Here is a 14,495-nt window from a genome sequence, read left to right on the forward strand (position 1 = left end):
GGAATTTGAACATAAGTTGCACACGTTTTGGGAAATATCCCTAGAAATTAAGCACTTGTTTACATATAGATTGGTGTGTTACATGTAAATTTTGGTGTGTTAATAGCATCTTTCAATGTTGCAACTTCGTCTTGTCACTTCCATATATAAACATTTAATTACTAGTAATAAATATTTTATATATTTTTAATGCTTAAAAGTATGAATTGTATTGTTGTAAATGCAAAATCTTTCTGTCGGGATTTATCGCACCCCACCTTGTTAAGTAATGACTAAATCGTATGAAATTTTTATGGCCAAAGACTTATAAAATAATGTGCTATAAACATCAGTAATTGTAAAATTCCATAATCGAAAACTTTGCATTTTACAGCATTTTACGACATACCAAGCAGGGCATAAGACCTTCCATTATTTTTGAAAATAATGTAATCTGTAAGTTGTGTATAAGCCCGTTGGGGTCCAAATACATTTTGACTTGCCACCCATAACCTTTACCATGATTTAAAATATTGTATCGATTGAATGTCTTGATTAATGAAAAAACCAATACGGTATTGGCCGATACATTCAGTACAAACCCGATACGTTTCAAGGACAATGTTTCGTATCGATCTTGGCCAATACCGATTTGTATTGACTGATACATTCTGAAATTTTACGCCATGAGCTTTACTATGTTACATTGAAATGATGTTATATTAGAATAAGTGGAACCGGAATTGGGATTACTAATTACAACTTCAAAAAAGAATCAATTAGGTCAAATGTAGTTCCTACTTTAGATAAACATCGATTAGGTCAAATCGTTGTTTAAACAGATCAATACATACTGAGTAATTATGATACAAACTACTTCTCACATTTCATCAACTTGTTCACATGTAAGACAGATCAAAATCAAAATTCATGAAGATTTCGTTGAATTAAAAAGATAATATGATACACAAGATCAATACGAGTACACATTCCTATTGCAATCTCATTAAAAGCGAGTGATTCCTCGTACTTACTACAAGCTTAGATGAGAGAATAGAGATGGAACGAGGTCTACTACCGACCATGCGAGTCCAGCATATTGAAGGAACCTTATACCCGTATCGACATCAAATGAATCTTGAGTAGAGAAGAAGAGTTTCTGCAGATAACCTGATTGCTTGACATTGTTGGACTTTTTATCGTTAATGGATCCTTTAAGTGCTTGGATATAGCATGATGATCTTATTGGAATGCTCAAGGCGTTGGATACTGAAGGGAGTATCCATTTAGCTAAAGACTTGCAGCAGAACTTCACAATAAGAATTGTAGGAATACCAACGAGTATCCTTCCCATGAAAACTTGGAGAGTGAGTTGTGGGCTAAGGATGCGCGGAACATCTTCATGGTGAAATTGAAGGTAAGTTTGCTGGATTCCACTAACCTGGATGAAAAAAATTACAGCTTGTTTTATGAACTTGACAACAAATAAGCTAACCTGCGAGAGAAAAAGAAAAAAAGAAGAAATCTACCAAAGAAAAAGAAAAACAAAAAACAAAAAAACAAAGGTCTGCCCTTCTGTTGAGTGTTTATTTTCCTCCACTCTCAAGTGTGCCATAGCCCAGTTAAGCCCCGTGACCCTCTTATATTCATAGTTCTCCTCCTCTCCAACAAATCGGTCTTTTGTTGTAGGTTGGTTAACATGGCATCAGAGTGCTAGGTTTGTATCGATCACAGGTTCGATTCTTTCCACCCTTATCGTCCTTTGTTCTTGGATGTATCATACCCTAGTTAAGCCTAGTGACCCTCTTATATTCATAGTTCTCCCCCTCTCCAATAGATCGGTCTTTTGTAGTAGTTGGCTGGTAAACACTGTATCAAAGCACTAGGTTCATATAAGTCATGGGTTCGAGTCTTTCTACCCTTATGGGTGAGGGGGAGTGTTGAGTGTATGTTTTCCTCCACTCTCGGGTGTGCCATCCAATTAAACCACACGACCCTCATATATTCATAGTTCTCCCCCTCTCCAACAGATCGGTGGGCGAGTGCCTGATTGAATTGATTGGGTCATATGGGACAAGGTTCAAGTCTAGTGGTCAATTAGGATCCTTCAAATACATTACCACTAATTTCCACTTGACACCTATTGGAATGGTAAAAGGCTTGTCTTTCTGTGACCTCTTGGATTCTCAAAACTCAAAGCACCCAGATGAAAGAAAAATATAGGTTCTCTCAATTACATAGTGGACCTTTGTGATTTTGTTTCTTAAAGCTGACAACTATGATATACGTTGTAAGAGCAAAGCATGATGCTCAAGTACTGTCTCCTCAATTCGCATTCTGTTTCTTTGTTTCGTCTCTAAAATATCAATGACAAATAAATTCATTTCAGTATGAAATCAGCACAGAACTGAAAGTGGTATAAAATGGTGACTCAATTGCATCATTTTTACGCTAAGATAAACTCAAGTGTGACTTCAGAGTCTTGAATTGTATGCTTGTTATCAACTTCTGCCTTGTGCAACTAAGATGTCAACTTGAATTAATGTGAACCCAATACTCAATTTGGAGTTTAATGTATACAAGCTTATCTAATTTACATTCTTCTGACAATAATGATAATCATAAAAAACAACAGTGCATCTAGAAAATGCAGTTGGCTCCCTTTAACCATAACATATCAATTAAATTGAAGATTCCTTCAAACCCTTCACTCCAGCCTTTAACCTTTCTATAATCAAACCAAACTTTCTGCATATCAGTCCCTTAACATCACATTTTTCATTATTTGTCTAAAACCCTGCTCAGTACCTAACTCTTCCCACCCACAAATGAATCCTTAATCACTCATCATAACTAGTCTCTAATAATTAGGTAAAACCTTAATCGAAGCCTGTGTTGTTGTCTTTATTCTTTTCTTTTTATTATTATTATTTTATAACTAAAAGCAATTTTATTAAGAGGAAAAATACAATGAGAAGGGGAAGCTATGACAAGGTGAAGGGACCAATCAAGGACCAACCCACTACATACAAAACAAAGCACACAAGGAAAACTTTCCTATCCAAAAGCCAAGTCAAGCAACAATACAATTATACTCACTCCCTCGATCTTGAGAGATGATGAATCCCATATAAAAGATGAAGTCTCAAAGAAGAACCCCTTGAACTCTTCATGGAGTCTGCACCACAGAAACATAATTGCCTTACCATCTTCAATTATCAGATACACTCCTTCCCCTCAAAGCCTCTGGCATTTCGTTCTGTCTAAATGCACCCATGAACTGCGAAGGACAGAAGATTTCAAAGGATTCTACTTATCAATGATGATTTTCCTTGAGATAAAATAATGAATAGTGAGAATTTTATCAAGAGCATGGCAGACCAGACAAAACAGCTACTTTTGATGGAACATTTTCTCTTCAAGAGAACACCTACAAAAGGATTGAGTAGAATGGGAAAGGCACGAATACAAAGCTTTGACCACAGCCTTTTGTGTTGACTTCAAGGCCCACCAGTCCAGCTTTCTATTGAAGCCAAGGTTCAAATTTGAACCCTTCTTCGAACCTCCAGTCATGCTTTGAAAGGACTGGGCCTTTTCTTGGCAGAGGAAACTGGGATCTTAGTGTAGAGTCGCCACTCCACGTGTTCTCTCAAATCTGACCCCATTTATAATACCTCCTCCACAGTCCACATCCACGCTTAGCCCTTACTCGCATGTTCTCCTACCAGAAATCATCACAACTGTTGAGTTTCGTGGTATCCGCCTTTGCTCCCGGGTGTCACGTTCTCAAGTATCGCGCCCCAGTTCAACCCGTGACCATCTTGTATACATAATTGTGCCTTCTTTTAATACCGGTTGGTTTTAAGTAGAGTGGTTTGCAAAATGGTATCAGAGCGTCACGGTCCATATAGGTCATGGGTTTGAGTCTCCTCAAAGAAAATTTTCACCCTTATGTGTGAGGGGGGGCGTTGAGTGTTGTGTTGTCCGCTCTCATGTATCGTGCCCTAGTTCAACCTGTGACCCTTTTATATATGTAGTTGAGCTTGCTCTTAACATCAATTGGTTTAGGTAGAATGATTTGCAACAACCACCACCTTCTCAACAACATTTCTGTTCGAAAAGCTAGAAGAATTCACTCCAAACCTCCAAAACTACTTCCCTATTAATGCTTGCTTTAGTACCTGTAATCTTCTTGTCCTCAACCTGTCATTTGGGAGAGAAAACCTTATCCTATTTCCTAAGTGGTATTTTGGAGACCTTTGATTTATATTCAATAACTTCTATACTCTTGTTAAGGCTTAAGACCAAGCAAACATCATAAACAAGGACATAAAATATATCACTTTTGTCAACTAAAACACTCTAAACTTAGTATGTTTGATACATGGAATTTCATTTTTAATGGAAATCAAATCCATTGGGAAAATGATCGTGATAAACTTCATCATGCGGAAAAATGAATTCCACCATTTCATTGCACCTTAGAAATCATAAGATGAAGTAGATGAGAGAGAGAGAGAGAGAGAGAGAGAGAGAGAGAGAGAGAGAGAGAGAGAGAGGTGGGGGGAGAGAAGAAGACAAGGAAGGAGGGGGAGGGGGAGGGGATGAGAGAAAAAGAGACAGGGGAGCCCCTTTATTTTGGAAATAGGGAAAGGAAAGAAGAGAGAAGGTTTCCTAGGTTGGATTTCATTTTCCCATGGGTATGGCTGGGAAAATGAAATTTAGCCAAGAGTGGCATTTTAGATGAGGGTGAAAAATAATTTTCTTCTCAACCATTTTAGTTTCTCTTTATATCTGGTTCCCAGAGGCAAACCCAAGTGAGATGCTAGAAGTTTTCCCAAGACCCCAAGCACAATGTTCTGTGTTCAATATCAACTCTGATTAGTAGAACAGTGAAATTACAGAGCACAAGTACCTAAATATGATTAGTAGAACAGTGAAACTTGAGATGTTAAACCATAGATTCCTTTTATTTAACTTTAATCCTTCCAATCTACCAATTTAAACCAGTTTAGATATCATCTTCCCCAAGGATTCCATCACGAACAAAAAAAAAATCGAGAAAGAAGATGACCTTGCCTCAAACCCCCCTCCCCCCCAAGAACTCCTAAAAAATCTAACTGGCTACCGTTTATGTCGATCGAGGTCACAGATGACAAGTACTTCATAATCCAGTTTCTCCATCACTCACTAAACCCCATTTTTCCCAAGATATAGCCAAGAAAAATCCAAAAGACATGATCTACGCCTTTTCCAAGACAATCTTACACACAAAAAGAATCGTACCACTGGAAGATCTCCATTTGAGATTGCAGATTGACTTAAGCCAAAGCAATCACTTATCCAATACAGTTCCCAGAAACATATGCCAACTTTTTCCCCAACACATTAGAAATACTCATGTTGATGTTCAATGAAATTTATGATGCACGCTAAATGGTATAAATTGGCATTCATCATAAGTTCATGCTTGCAAATGAGTGCACATCAAGAAGTTACAGTTTCCTCAAGGCGTTCATAAAAAGCGTCACTCATGGAATGTGGAATTGTAACATATGCTCAAGGTATTAAATTCGATTTTGGGGGGACCTTGAAATAAAAATATTTCGATTGGTTTGGAAATGAATACAATTTCCATCGAAATGTCATGGAACGATAGCAATCTCAAAGAAAAAAATCATTAAAACTGTAGGAAATGATAACTCACAAACACTAAGACACACTAAAAAATCATCAAAATATAATAACCAATTATATAGAGTATGGAAATGAAGATAAACATTGTTATACTAAATGTGAGGAAATAAATAAAAAATTTATGAAAAAATCGTGGAAAAGACAACAATATTGAGAAAATTTTCATTGAAACTGTAGAAAATGCTAAAACACACTCAAAACTCCTCAAACTACAATTAACAATTATTTGGATCATGGAAATGAAGATCAACAGTGGTATGCTAAATGTTAGTATAGCCTTTGAGAACCAAAAAATAAAAAAACCTATATTCTACAAGAAAATGAGAATAATAATGTCAAAATAATTACATATACCTTAATATGTAAAACATTTTGTTAAATGAACAAATTATTACTAATATATACAACTAATTAAAACCTGAATGATAGTGCCGTGCTTATATGAATGTGCTAATATGGTTAGAATATATTAAAATAAGACGATATAAATATCTAACTAATCATCATTCATTTCTACTAAAGAATGGATATTATGGTATTTTTTAGTAGTGAATATTGCTATCATGTGCAATTTCCAAGTCCTTTTTGCAACATTTATAATTCTTGTTATTTAATAGGCTTTATTTAGAATAATATTTCAATAAAAATATTTCAGGTGAAATTTACTATTTGTCAAGATATTCCCACTGAAAATTTGCATTTTTTTTATATACTAATAATTGGTTCTTTCGGTTGAAATTCATTGTTCAAAAAAATATTTCACAAAAATGAATAGTGATTTAGCCAAAATATATACCAAAAAAAATTATCGTTAAATTTCAGGTAATACTTGTGGAAGTGAACATATTTCGTAATATTTCGTGGAAATAGGTCAAAATTTAATCCTGTGTATATACTAAAATGCATTGGTGAGAATTTGTATAGCATCTTGCTATAAAAATTATCCAAGTTTCAAATATTGAAGATTTTGGTGGCCTATCTATGACATCATGAGGATGTTAATACCAAGGAGCATGCGATTAAAATTCCATATTTATAGAAGTTTCAAGATCAGATTGAGGATGTATATGACATGGAGGATTTCAAAATGTCCAAGTAAAGTGGAAATATTTCTGATGCTACATGTATTACTAGTGAAGGCTTCCAAAGATTCAGCCCATACATGTTGGCCGAGATTTTTTTTTAAAGTAGAAGGAAGCTTCGAAAGCCTAGTTCAACCAAGCCCATTAATTCTGGGTTTTCAGCTTGTTCTTGCAGTCCGGCCTTGTAAATGAATTCTATTTTCGAATTGCTTGGTGAACAAATTACCAAAACTTTGATTTTTATGAGTGATTCTACTTAGTAGATTCTGATGTTTTTGTTAAGGAGAAGAGAGAGGGGCATGTGTGGGTACATATAAACATTCTCTTAGTTTAACAAATAGAAGAGGAGACTTCTACTGTTGTGTGCTTCAACAGATATGAGATTACGTCATATTGATTGGTGAGATTCCAATTACATACAGCCTCAACTGTTTGTGAGACTCCATAAGAGGAGACCGCAAGATTGTGAGATTCAACCCCTATCTTTATCCTTTCACAAGTTATAAATAAAAAAACCCAATCCCCGTCTCCCCATTGAACACTACAAGCCTTATTTCCCAAACAATCTACTTTCAGCCTTCAACCTTCCTATGATCAATCAGACTATAAGTCTGCACATCAAAGCCATATTTCATTCCTATAATCCTTTTCATTATTTGTCTAAAACCCATTCAGTCCTTATTCCAACATACATATCAAATAAAATCCTAACAAAGCCTTTTATTGTTGTCCTTACTCTAGTCCAACCACATCTCATATTTCATTATCAATTACCTGGAGTGTCCAACATATCATGGATAGTCATTGTTACAGAGATTGAATATTACAAAGTGTGCATGAAGTATTCTATTCATTTTGGAATACTAATTGGAGGCTCTACCATTGTTCGTTCTACTCATCTCTCTTATGTTCCCTACCAAGAACAATTGTTTTCATTCATTTTCTTTTTGTTCATTAAGAATTTGATGAACTAACTACTAGAGAAGATTATGAGAACATGGGAGAATAATCAGCTTTGGGAATCATGAAATCTCATTTTCCTCTCAGGTTCCCTTTTTTACTTTATTGACCAAGGAGCAACTAAGCAATCTCTCAAACTTTCTCTGTAACAGTCCCCAGTTTGTGATCAGTTTTTCCTTCACAAGTGTTGTAAAGTAGAGCCCACGTCTCAAATAATTCATTTATATTCTAATTGTGGTTAATAGAAACATTCATCTGTCTATCTTCTGCATCAACATTTTTATTTTCAATTTGCCCTAACCATATGTGGGTGTCAAAATTTTCGTCAATCTTGGATAGAAGACACGTGTTACCAAGAAAACAACAAATAATATCGAGATACGAGTCAGTAAACTCTATCGCATTTAGATGATAATTCTTCATTCGGATTTATAATTATCCATTTTTATGTCATCTCAGACATTGATATAGACTGAGGTATTACCTTCAAAGATACTTGGTATTTGCACATTTCTACCTTGCCACCGGCAGCCAGTACAAATCTATTCACTTTGGTCAATATTTGTTTTCTTTTGCTTATCGTGGGTATCCCCACCCTTCGGGTGAGACTAATCCCACAGTCATACGCACCGCCCCCTCAGAAAGTCCTACGTGCAACTGGTTGAGTAGAGGGTCAACTGGACCCTGGAGGGTGGCCCCAAGGAAATCATAGCTTCGTGGGTTTCGAACAATTGACCTACCCTTCCTAAGGAGCTTATCAAGGCTCGGCTTGCCACTAATATAATAAACCTAGAAACTTTTATTGTCTATCATAATTAATTTATTTAACTGAAATATGCTTATCTATAAAAACAGCTCATCTTCAGTACTAAAACAAGAACACTGACCTTGGACTTATGTCTACCAAAGATCAATGGTAATTCCAAATTCTACTTTCCGAAGTAATGCTCAATATATTTGACACCACCTTGTGAAAATCACAGTGAGTATTCTTGCAATTATAAACCATCAACATGAAGAACAGTGTATGGAAGATTCTTAACAGAAGCTGTTGCAGAAGTTTCTCTAACCAAATATCTCATACAAAGCATAGATTTGTCTTATCTGATCTTGTCTTATTTTAACTAATTGGTCACAAGCTCTACATGCAAATAGCACATGCTTCATCAAGTACAATTTTGACATGTTTCCTATTGTCTTCTATAAATACCAGAAGAAACAACTAAAGAGGGGATTCAAACACCTTAAATTTGCATTTCTGATCAGTTTTGTTTTTTAAAAGTAAGCTGGGGGATTAAAGATCCAACCCTTAATTAAAATCATTAGAGGGCTATACATGAGCATAGATACATATTAGGTCATCTATCAAGATCAAAGCTAGCTCTCATGGAATAGATTCTCAATCTGAAAAACCCAAGAAATCTTTTGAAATTGTTTCAATTAACTGACTTGATCATCTAAGGTTATTTGACAAGCACCATACCAGTGTCATAGCTGGGAGAATCATCAAAGAAGAAGACATTTAATAGAGAAATCTTGATCTACACAATAATTCATATCTCGGGAATTAATCTTTATCATCAAGGTTAGTAAATGAATGTCAATGAGTGAGTGATCTACAAATCACAACGTTATAGATGAAGTAGCTTCTCATATTTAAGTGCAGAACCTTTGGTATATTTCATTTGCATGTGACATAACGTTAGTTCATGAGACTAGTCAAGAGTTAACGCAAAATTAGAACTTTAGAGTCCAACGGTTTTATAATAAGTAGAACCAAGACAAAATATATGGAGCGAAACTTTAGTAATAACACCTATAGAGAGGAAGAGCTAGTAAAAAACTAATGACAAGGAGATAGCCCACAGATAAACTATTTTCATTACCTTGATTCTATTATCCAGAAGGATGGAGAGATTGAAGAAAATGTAATCCCTAGACTTAGGGCTCGATAAATAAGAGGAGGTGTACTTCTAGATACTATTGACCAACAGCATCTAATTGAACAAGAGGAAAATTTTATAAGATGATAGTAAGACCGACGGGGCTTTATGGAGTAGAATGTAGGGCTATTAAAAGACAGGCTCGAATGAGCCTTAACCCAACCCTAAAGAGATGGGCTACGCACTTGTCAGGTCGACATGAACCCAATGGAACTCAGACTTTGTTCAATTCTCGATATAATTGCCAAGACAATTACTTTGGTTGAAGGTACTATGTTTGGGTGCAAATTTGAATTGAGGATATTGTGTAACTTTATTTTTCAGTTTTTCCTTTTCTTTTTCCTTGCTTCTTGGGGTGGGGTCCTTGAAAATTTGGTCAAGTAATGCTGTTTCCATTAAGGTCAGACCATAAAGATGATGCAAATGCCACTGTATTAGACAAGTTAAGGTCCTATTCTAGAATGCCCCATTGTATCCTTGCACACAATCACGGTTATAAGTGTTGAGAGTATCTTCAAAGGTCACAATAACATCAGTAAAATTAACCTTAAAAAAATCACATCTTTTGTTACCTGAACACTTCAAAGCAGCTGTCATTTATGTTAAAAATTATGTGCTATGTCAACAAAACATTACATTCAAGCCAAGGAGATAGTCTTCACAAATGCATACTTAAATAATATCAATATGGGCTTAGACCCATAGCTCAGTTGGTTTGACACTTTGCAAAGCAACTGAGGTCATGGGTTCAAGTCCAGTTTACCGATAATAAATAAAAAAATAATATCAATATACTGCAACCAAAAACTTCTTGTCAGAGGGTCATTGACTACATGATGGGTCCTTTCCGGCTAGGCTTGGGTTTGATATAACATATAATTGTGGGATAGGCAAGGTCTAGGTAATGTTAACCCCCATCCCAACTAGAATTTAATGGGCTTGAGAATTACAAGTCAACCCTACTTTGCAGGCTTAAAATCAAGGTCCTAGTCCTCATTTTTTCAGTTAGTCCAGGTCAATGGGCCCAAGTGGCAGCCTGTTGAATGTTGGGCAGTCAAGAAATGAGATGTGCATACATTGAGCTTAACATGAACAAGGATGCTGAGATGGGTAAATGGAAAGACTCAGATAAAATTAGAAACTAGTGCATTCGAAAAAAACATAGGATTAGCCCTAATAGGTGATTTGAAGACAAAAAAGAACGTGAGTTAAGGCAGTGAGAGTGGATATAAACAGCTAGAGTTAACCTAAGACATGGTTTCAAACAATTGAATGGAGGAACAATATCCATTAAGCCAATCCCAAATTTTTGGGATAAGGCTTTGATGAGATCAATATTTCTTTCTTACTATGAAAGATATTCACTTGATTCACTCTGCCTGCATAGTGTTTCTTTACATTATGTAGTTAGTCCCAAGATTGGATAAAGGAAGGGTAAATATATATATTTTTTCTGATAGGTAGGAAGGGTACATATTTCACCACCTACTAATATGAATCTTGACCCTTCATTCATTTATTAGACAAAATCACATGGAGGAATAAGATTTGTTCAGTGGACCCTATATTTTTAGGATAAGGCTTTGAAGATGATGAAAATATTCACTTGATTCACAAGAATAGCAGAATAGGAGTAAGGGTACTATTTTATTCTTACTATTCCCAGTGCAACACCACTGAAGGCCGCGTGGTACTCAAAGCTTGGAGTTGGAAGCTCTGGTGTTGGATATGCAAACAGCAATAAAAAACTTAGGGTGACCCAAAAGGATGTAACTGCAATAGAGAGTATCCACACATTAAACTAATGAAACGTCACAATTACAAAGGTCACTAGATAATACTTAAACATTCCATGTAAAGTACCATTCTGTCCAGAGACTATAAAACTGTCCACATGCTCATGAACCGTAAGCCAAAATACAAATATCACCAGCCCTATGACAAGTCCACCAAAAACATCGACCATGCTGTGCATGCCAAGGTAAATCCTTCCTAGAAAGAGAACAACATTTCAATTTGGGTAGGGATGTAAGATTTACAGAAGCCTTAATAAAGATGGCACATTTACCAATGCCAATAAGCCCCACAAGCAAGCAAACGATGGTAAACCCAATGAGTATAGAGGTACCATCTTTATACTCGGTGTAATCCAAAACATAGTGCAACAAGTACCTGCAATGGCATCAAATTTTCAAGAAGATTCACATTCAATATTACCATCTTAAGATCATTGGTATTCTTAACTCAAATAGAAGAGAGAACAAATGTTAATACGCAGAAAGGCAAACGGTGTTAAGAGTGTGAGAAGAAGGTAATCCGTATTCTAATGCATTTTCTTTCTCATCTTTGGTAGCTGTCACTCTTCTAACAGGTGGAGAACTCGGCCTAGGAGCTGATACCAAATCCTATTCATTCATACACACTCAAGGATTAAAAAACACCCTTAATGACTTGAATTCAGCTAAATCAAACAATCAAAAACTATTTTAAAAAAAAGAAAAAAAAACCTCAGTGACTTGAATTCAGAAAAATCAAACAATCAAATACTCAACCCGATTGCTATGGAGGAGCGAATACCTTAATGCAATTCCCTATATAATCACAAAAAGCCATCAAGAGAGTCATCTGCCTGGCCAATTTACTGTGCCCACTCTACATAATTACCAATGTCCATAAATTTTTGAAAATTATTTAAAAATCCATAAAACCCAGATGAAGAATTATAATAAAAATAAATATTACCCACAAAAATTAAAGGGAAAAGAGAACATACCCAGAAGAGAAGAGGTAGAAAAGCAGTGTAAAAAGGCACAGAAACAACACAAGACAGCCCAGAGAACAAAGTGTCCAAGAAACCATGTTGGAAGCTCTGAGGAACCCATAAGACCAAAACCCCATTAAAGAACAACATAAAAATCAAATCAAATCAATCTAACAAACATAGAACCGAGCAATTAAGTAGAAATTGAGATATGGGTTTTTCTCACTTGGATCTGAAGAATGAGAGGAGTCCCTGTGATGACATGGTCTGTGACCCATGGTTGGGTGAGAGATCTGATCTTCTGAGTCACATTGAAGAATGAGGATGTAACAATCCATAGCCCAATACCAGATAGAGTCATCATTTGCCACATAAGTATGCTCTCCATTTAAAAATAAAAATCTGATCTTATTTAATTTTCCAAATGGGTAAGGGTTCTTGGCCTCTGGTCTTGGCAAAAAAAACCTCAACGCCAACACAGAGAGGGAATCCCTCACAAGATTGGAATATTCACCGTTGGCGGGGCTTTTAAGAGACTTGTACCGTTGTGCAATGCTGACCGTGCATAGCTAGACTTTCTAGGCCATGGGTCAATAAAGCGTATAAATATATATTCGCTTGGCAAGGTGTCATTATTTGCAGCCTTTAACTTTAAGGAAAATTACTTAAAGGACTCTTGCGGAAGATTACTTTTGTAAATGGTCCCTAAGTTTTCAACCGGTGCTTGGCCATTGGTAGGTCATTTAGTAATTTTTTTCTTTCTCTATGGTCCATGCATAGCTAGACTTTAATAACTATTAATAGTTATTAATGATCTAAAATTGATCAAGAATGATTCTTTTAAATTGAAATCATAATTTTTGTTTTGTTTTTAAAAAGAAAATTATATATACATAACTATTTTGGGATATGTTAAAAAGTCTGTAAACGCTTGAAAGGATAGTCTGTCATGTTATTTCTAGAGTGACATATTATCCAAAGATGTATTGTTGAGATGGTAAAATCTTATGTAGTATAGGATGCATAAAGAAATAGAATTACAATTGAGATCCGAAAGATTCCATTATATCTTCAGTAGTGAACAATTTAATGTAAAGGTAATTTATGAGATGTGTATAGATGTCTTTTAGGAATCATACATTCTCCTGGCAGACATAGATAAAGATGATTAGTAAATAATCATCAATAATTTAGAGTAGTTGAACCTATTAACACTTCGTGAAAGAAACTATTCCTTATGGTCACAGTCAACGACCAACCTAAGTTGGATAAATAGTCATCCAGTTATGATAATTAGCTACAAAATCAATATCTAACGGAGGGGTTCTACATCAATGAAGTCTAGAATAAATTGGATCCTGATAGTGAGGTATCCAGTCATGGTTCTTAACACTCTTAGTAACTACACTACCACTATTTATACTTCAATCTATTAAATATGCTTCGTTTAGTTATTTTGAAATTTATCTTGCAAATTGTTTAAATGACGTTCTAGGTATATTTCGATCATAATTATATAACCTCACTTTTATTTACATTGAAAACTTGCATGTATTCCAAATATTTTAAAATGATTTGAAAATTTGTGTTTAAGAGACTGTTAGTTTGATATAGTTGTCTACCTATTGGATAACACCTTCATTACTCACCCTATCATTTCAATTACATATCCTTCCCTAGTCAAAGAGCAGTTAGAGGAGTCTCCAAAAGAGTTCCAACTCATAGGAGATGCGAATGACTAGAGTCCACTTTCAGGTGAGAAGTAGAATTATTTATACTAGTTCAGTCACAGATTAGGTGTTAGGATCTATTGTTTCATTTTTTTATATTTAAGTATGAGGTAGGATTTTTTATTGTCAACATGAGGGTTTTTGTGTACGGGCGAGGTTTGCCATTTCTTTCTTCTATTATATCTTTGAGTTCTAGTTTGTAGTACTCTTACATGCTAACATTTTTTATTATTATACATTCAATTTTTTTTTTTTTTTTTTTTTTGTAATATTATTACCTTATCATTGTGTTATCTACTGATGATATTATCACTTTAGGAGTGTTATTTTAGTGCCTTAGATC

General features: G+C 35.2%; 1 protein-coding gene across 2 annotated transcripts; it reads right to left on the reverse strand.

Moving 5' to 3' along the window:
• Positions 1 to 830: 830 nt before the first annotated feature.
• LOC147384358 (lipid phosphate phosphatase delta-like) lies at positions 831 to 12,993 on the reverse strand. 2 transcript variants are annotated; one of them, XM_086425497.1, is made up of 8 exons: positions 12,649 to 12,993; positions 12,435 to 12,530; positions 12,214 to 12,252; positions 11,936 to 12,066; positions 11,730 to 11,833; positions 11,525 to 11,653; positions 11,319 to 11,434; positions 831 to 1,420 (listed from the first exon to the last, which is right to left on the reverse strand). In XM_086425497.1, exons 1-8 carry the CDS (start codon positions 12,808 to 12,810, stop codon positions 1,013 to 1,015), a joined length of 1,185 nt encoding a protein of 394 aa, XP_086281623.1. In that variant the 5' UTR covers positions 12,811 to 12,993; the 3' UTR covers positions 831 to 1,012. The 2 variants fall into 2 exon arrangements, with proteins under 2 accessions (XP_086281623.1, XP_086281622.1); XM_086425496.1 differs by having other exon boundaries at positions 12,239 to 12,313; positions 12,649 to 12,991.
• Positions 12,994 to 14,495: the final 1,502 nt, after the last annotated feature.

The sequence above is a fragment of the Akebia trifoliata genome, chromosome 15 (genome assembly GCF_017979445.1).
Source record: "Akebia trifoliata isolate Shusen 1 chromosome 15, ASM1797944v1, whole genome shotgun sequence".
Lineage (NCBI taxonomy): Eukaryota > Viridiplantae > Streptophyta > Magnoliopsida > Ranunculales > Lardizabalaceae > Akebia > Akebia trifoliata.

Coding starts and splice junctions, on each gene's coding strand:
- LOC147384358 (XM_086425496.1), bottom strand. CDS start 12,810: ATGGAGAGCATACTTATGTGGCAAATGATGACTCTATCTGGTATTGGG. Junction 12,314..12,434: donor TTCTACCTCTTCTCTTCTGG/GTATGTTCTCTT, acceptor GTAATTATGTAG/AGTGGGCACAGTAAATTGGC. Junction 11,834..11,935: donor AACACCGTTTGCCTTTCTGC/GTATTAACATTT, acceptor ATGCCATTGCAG/GTACTTGTTGCACTATGTTT.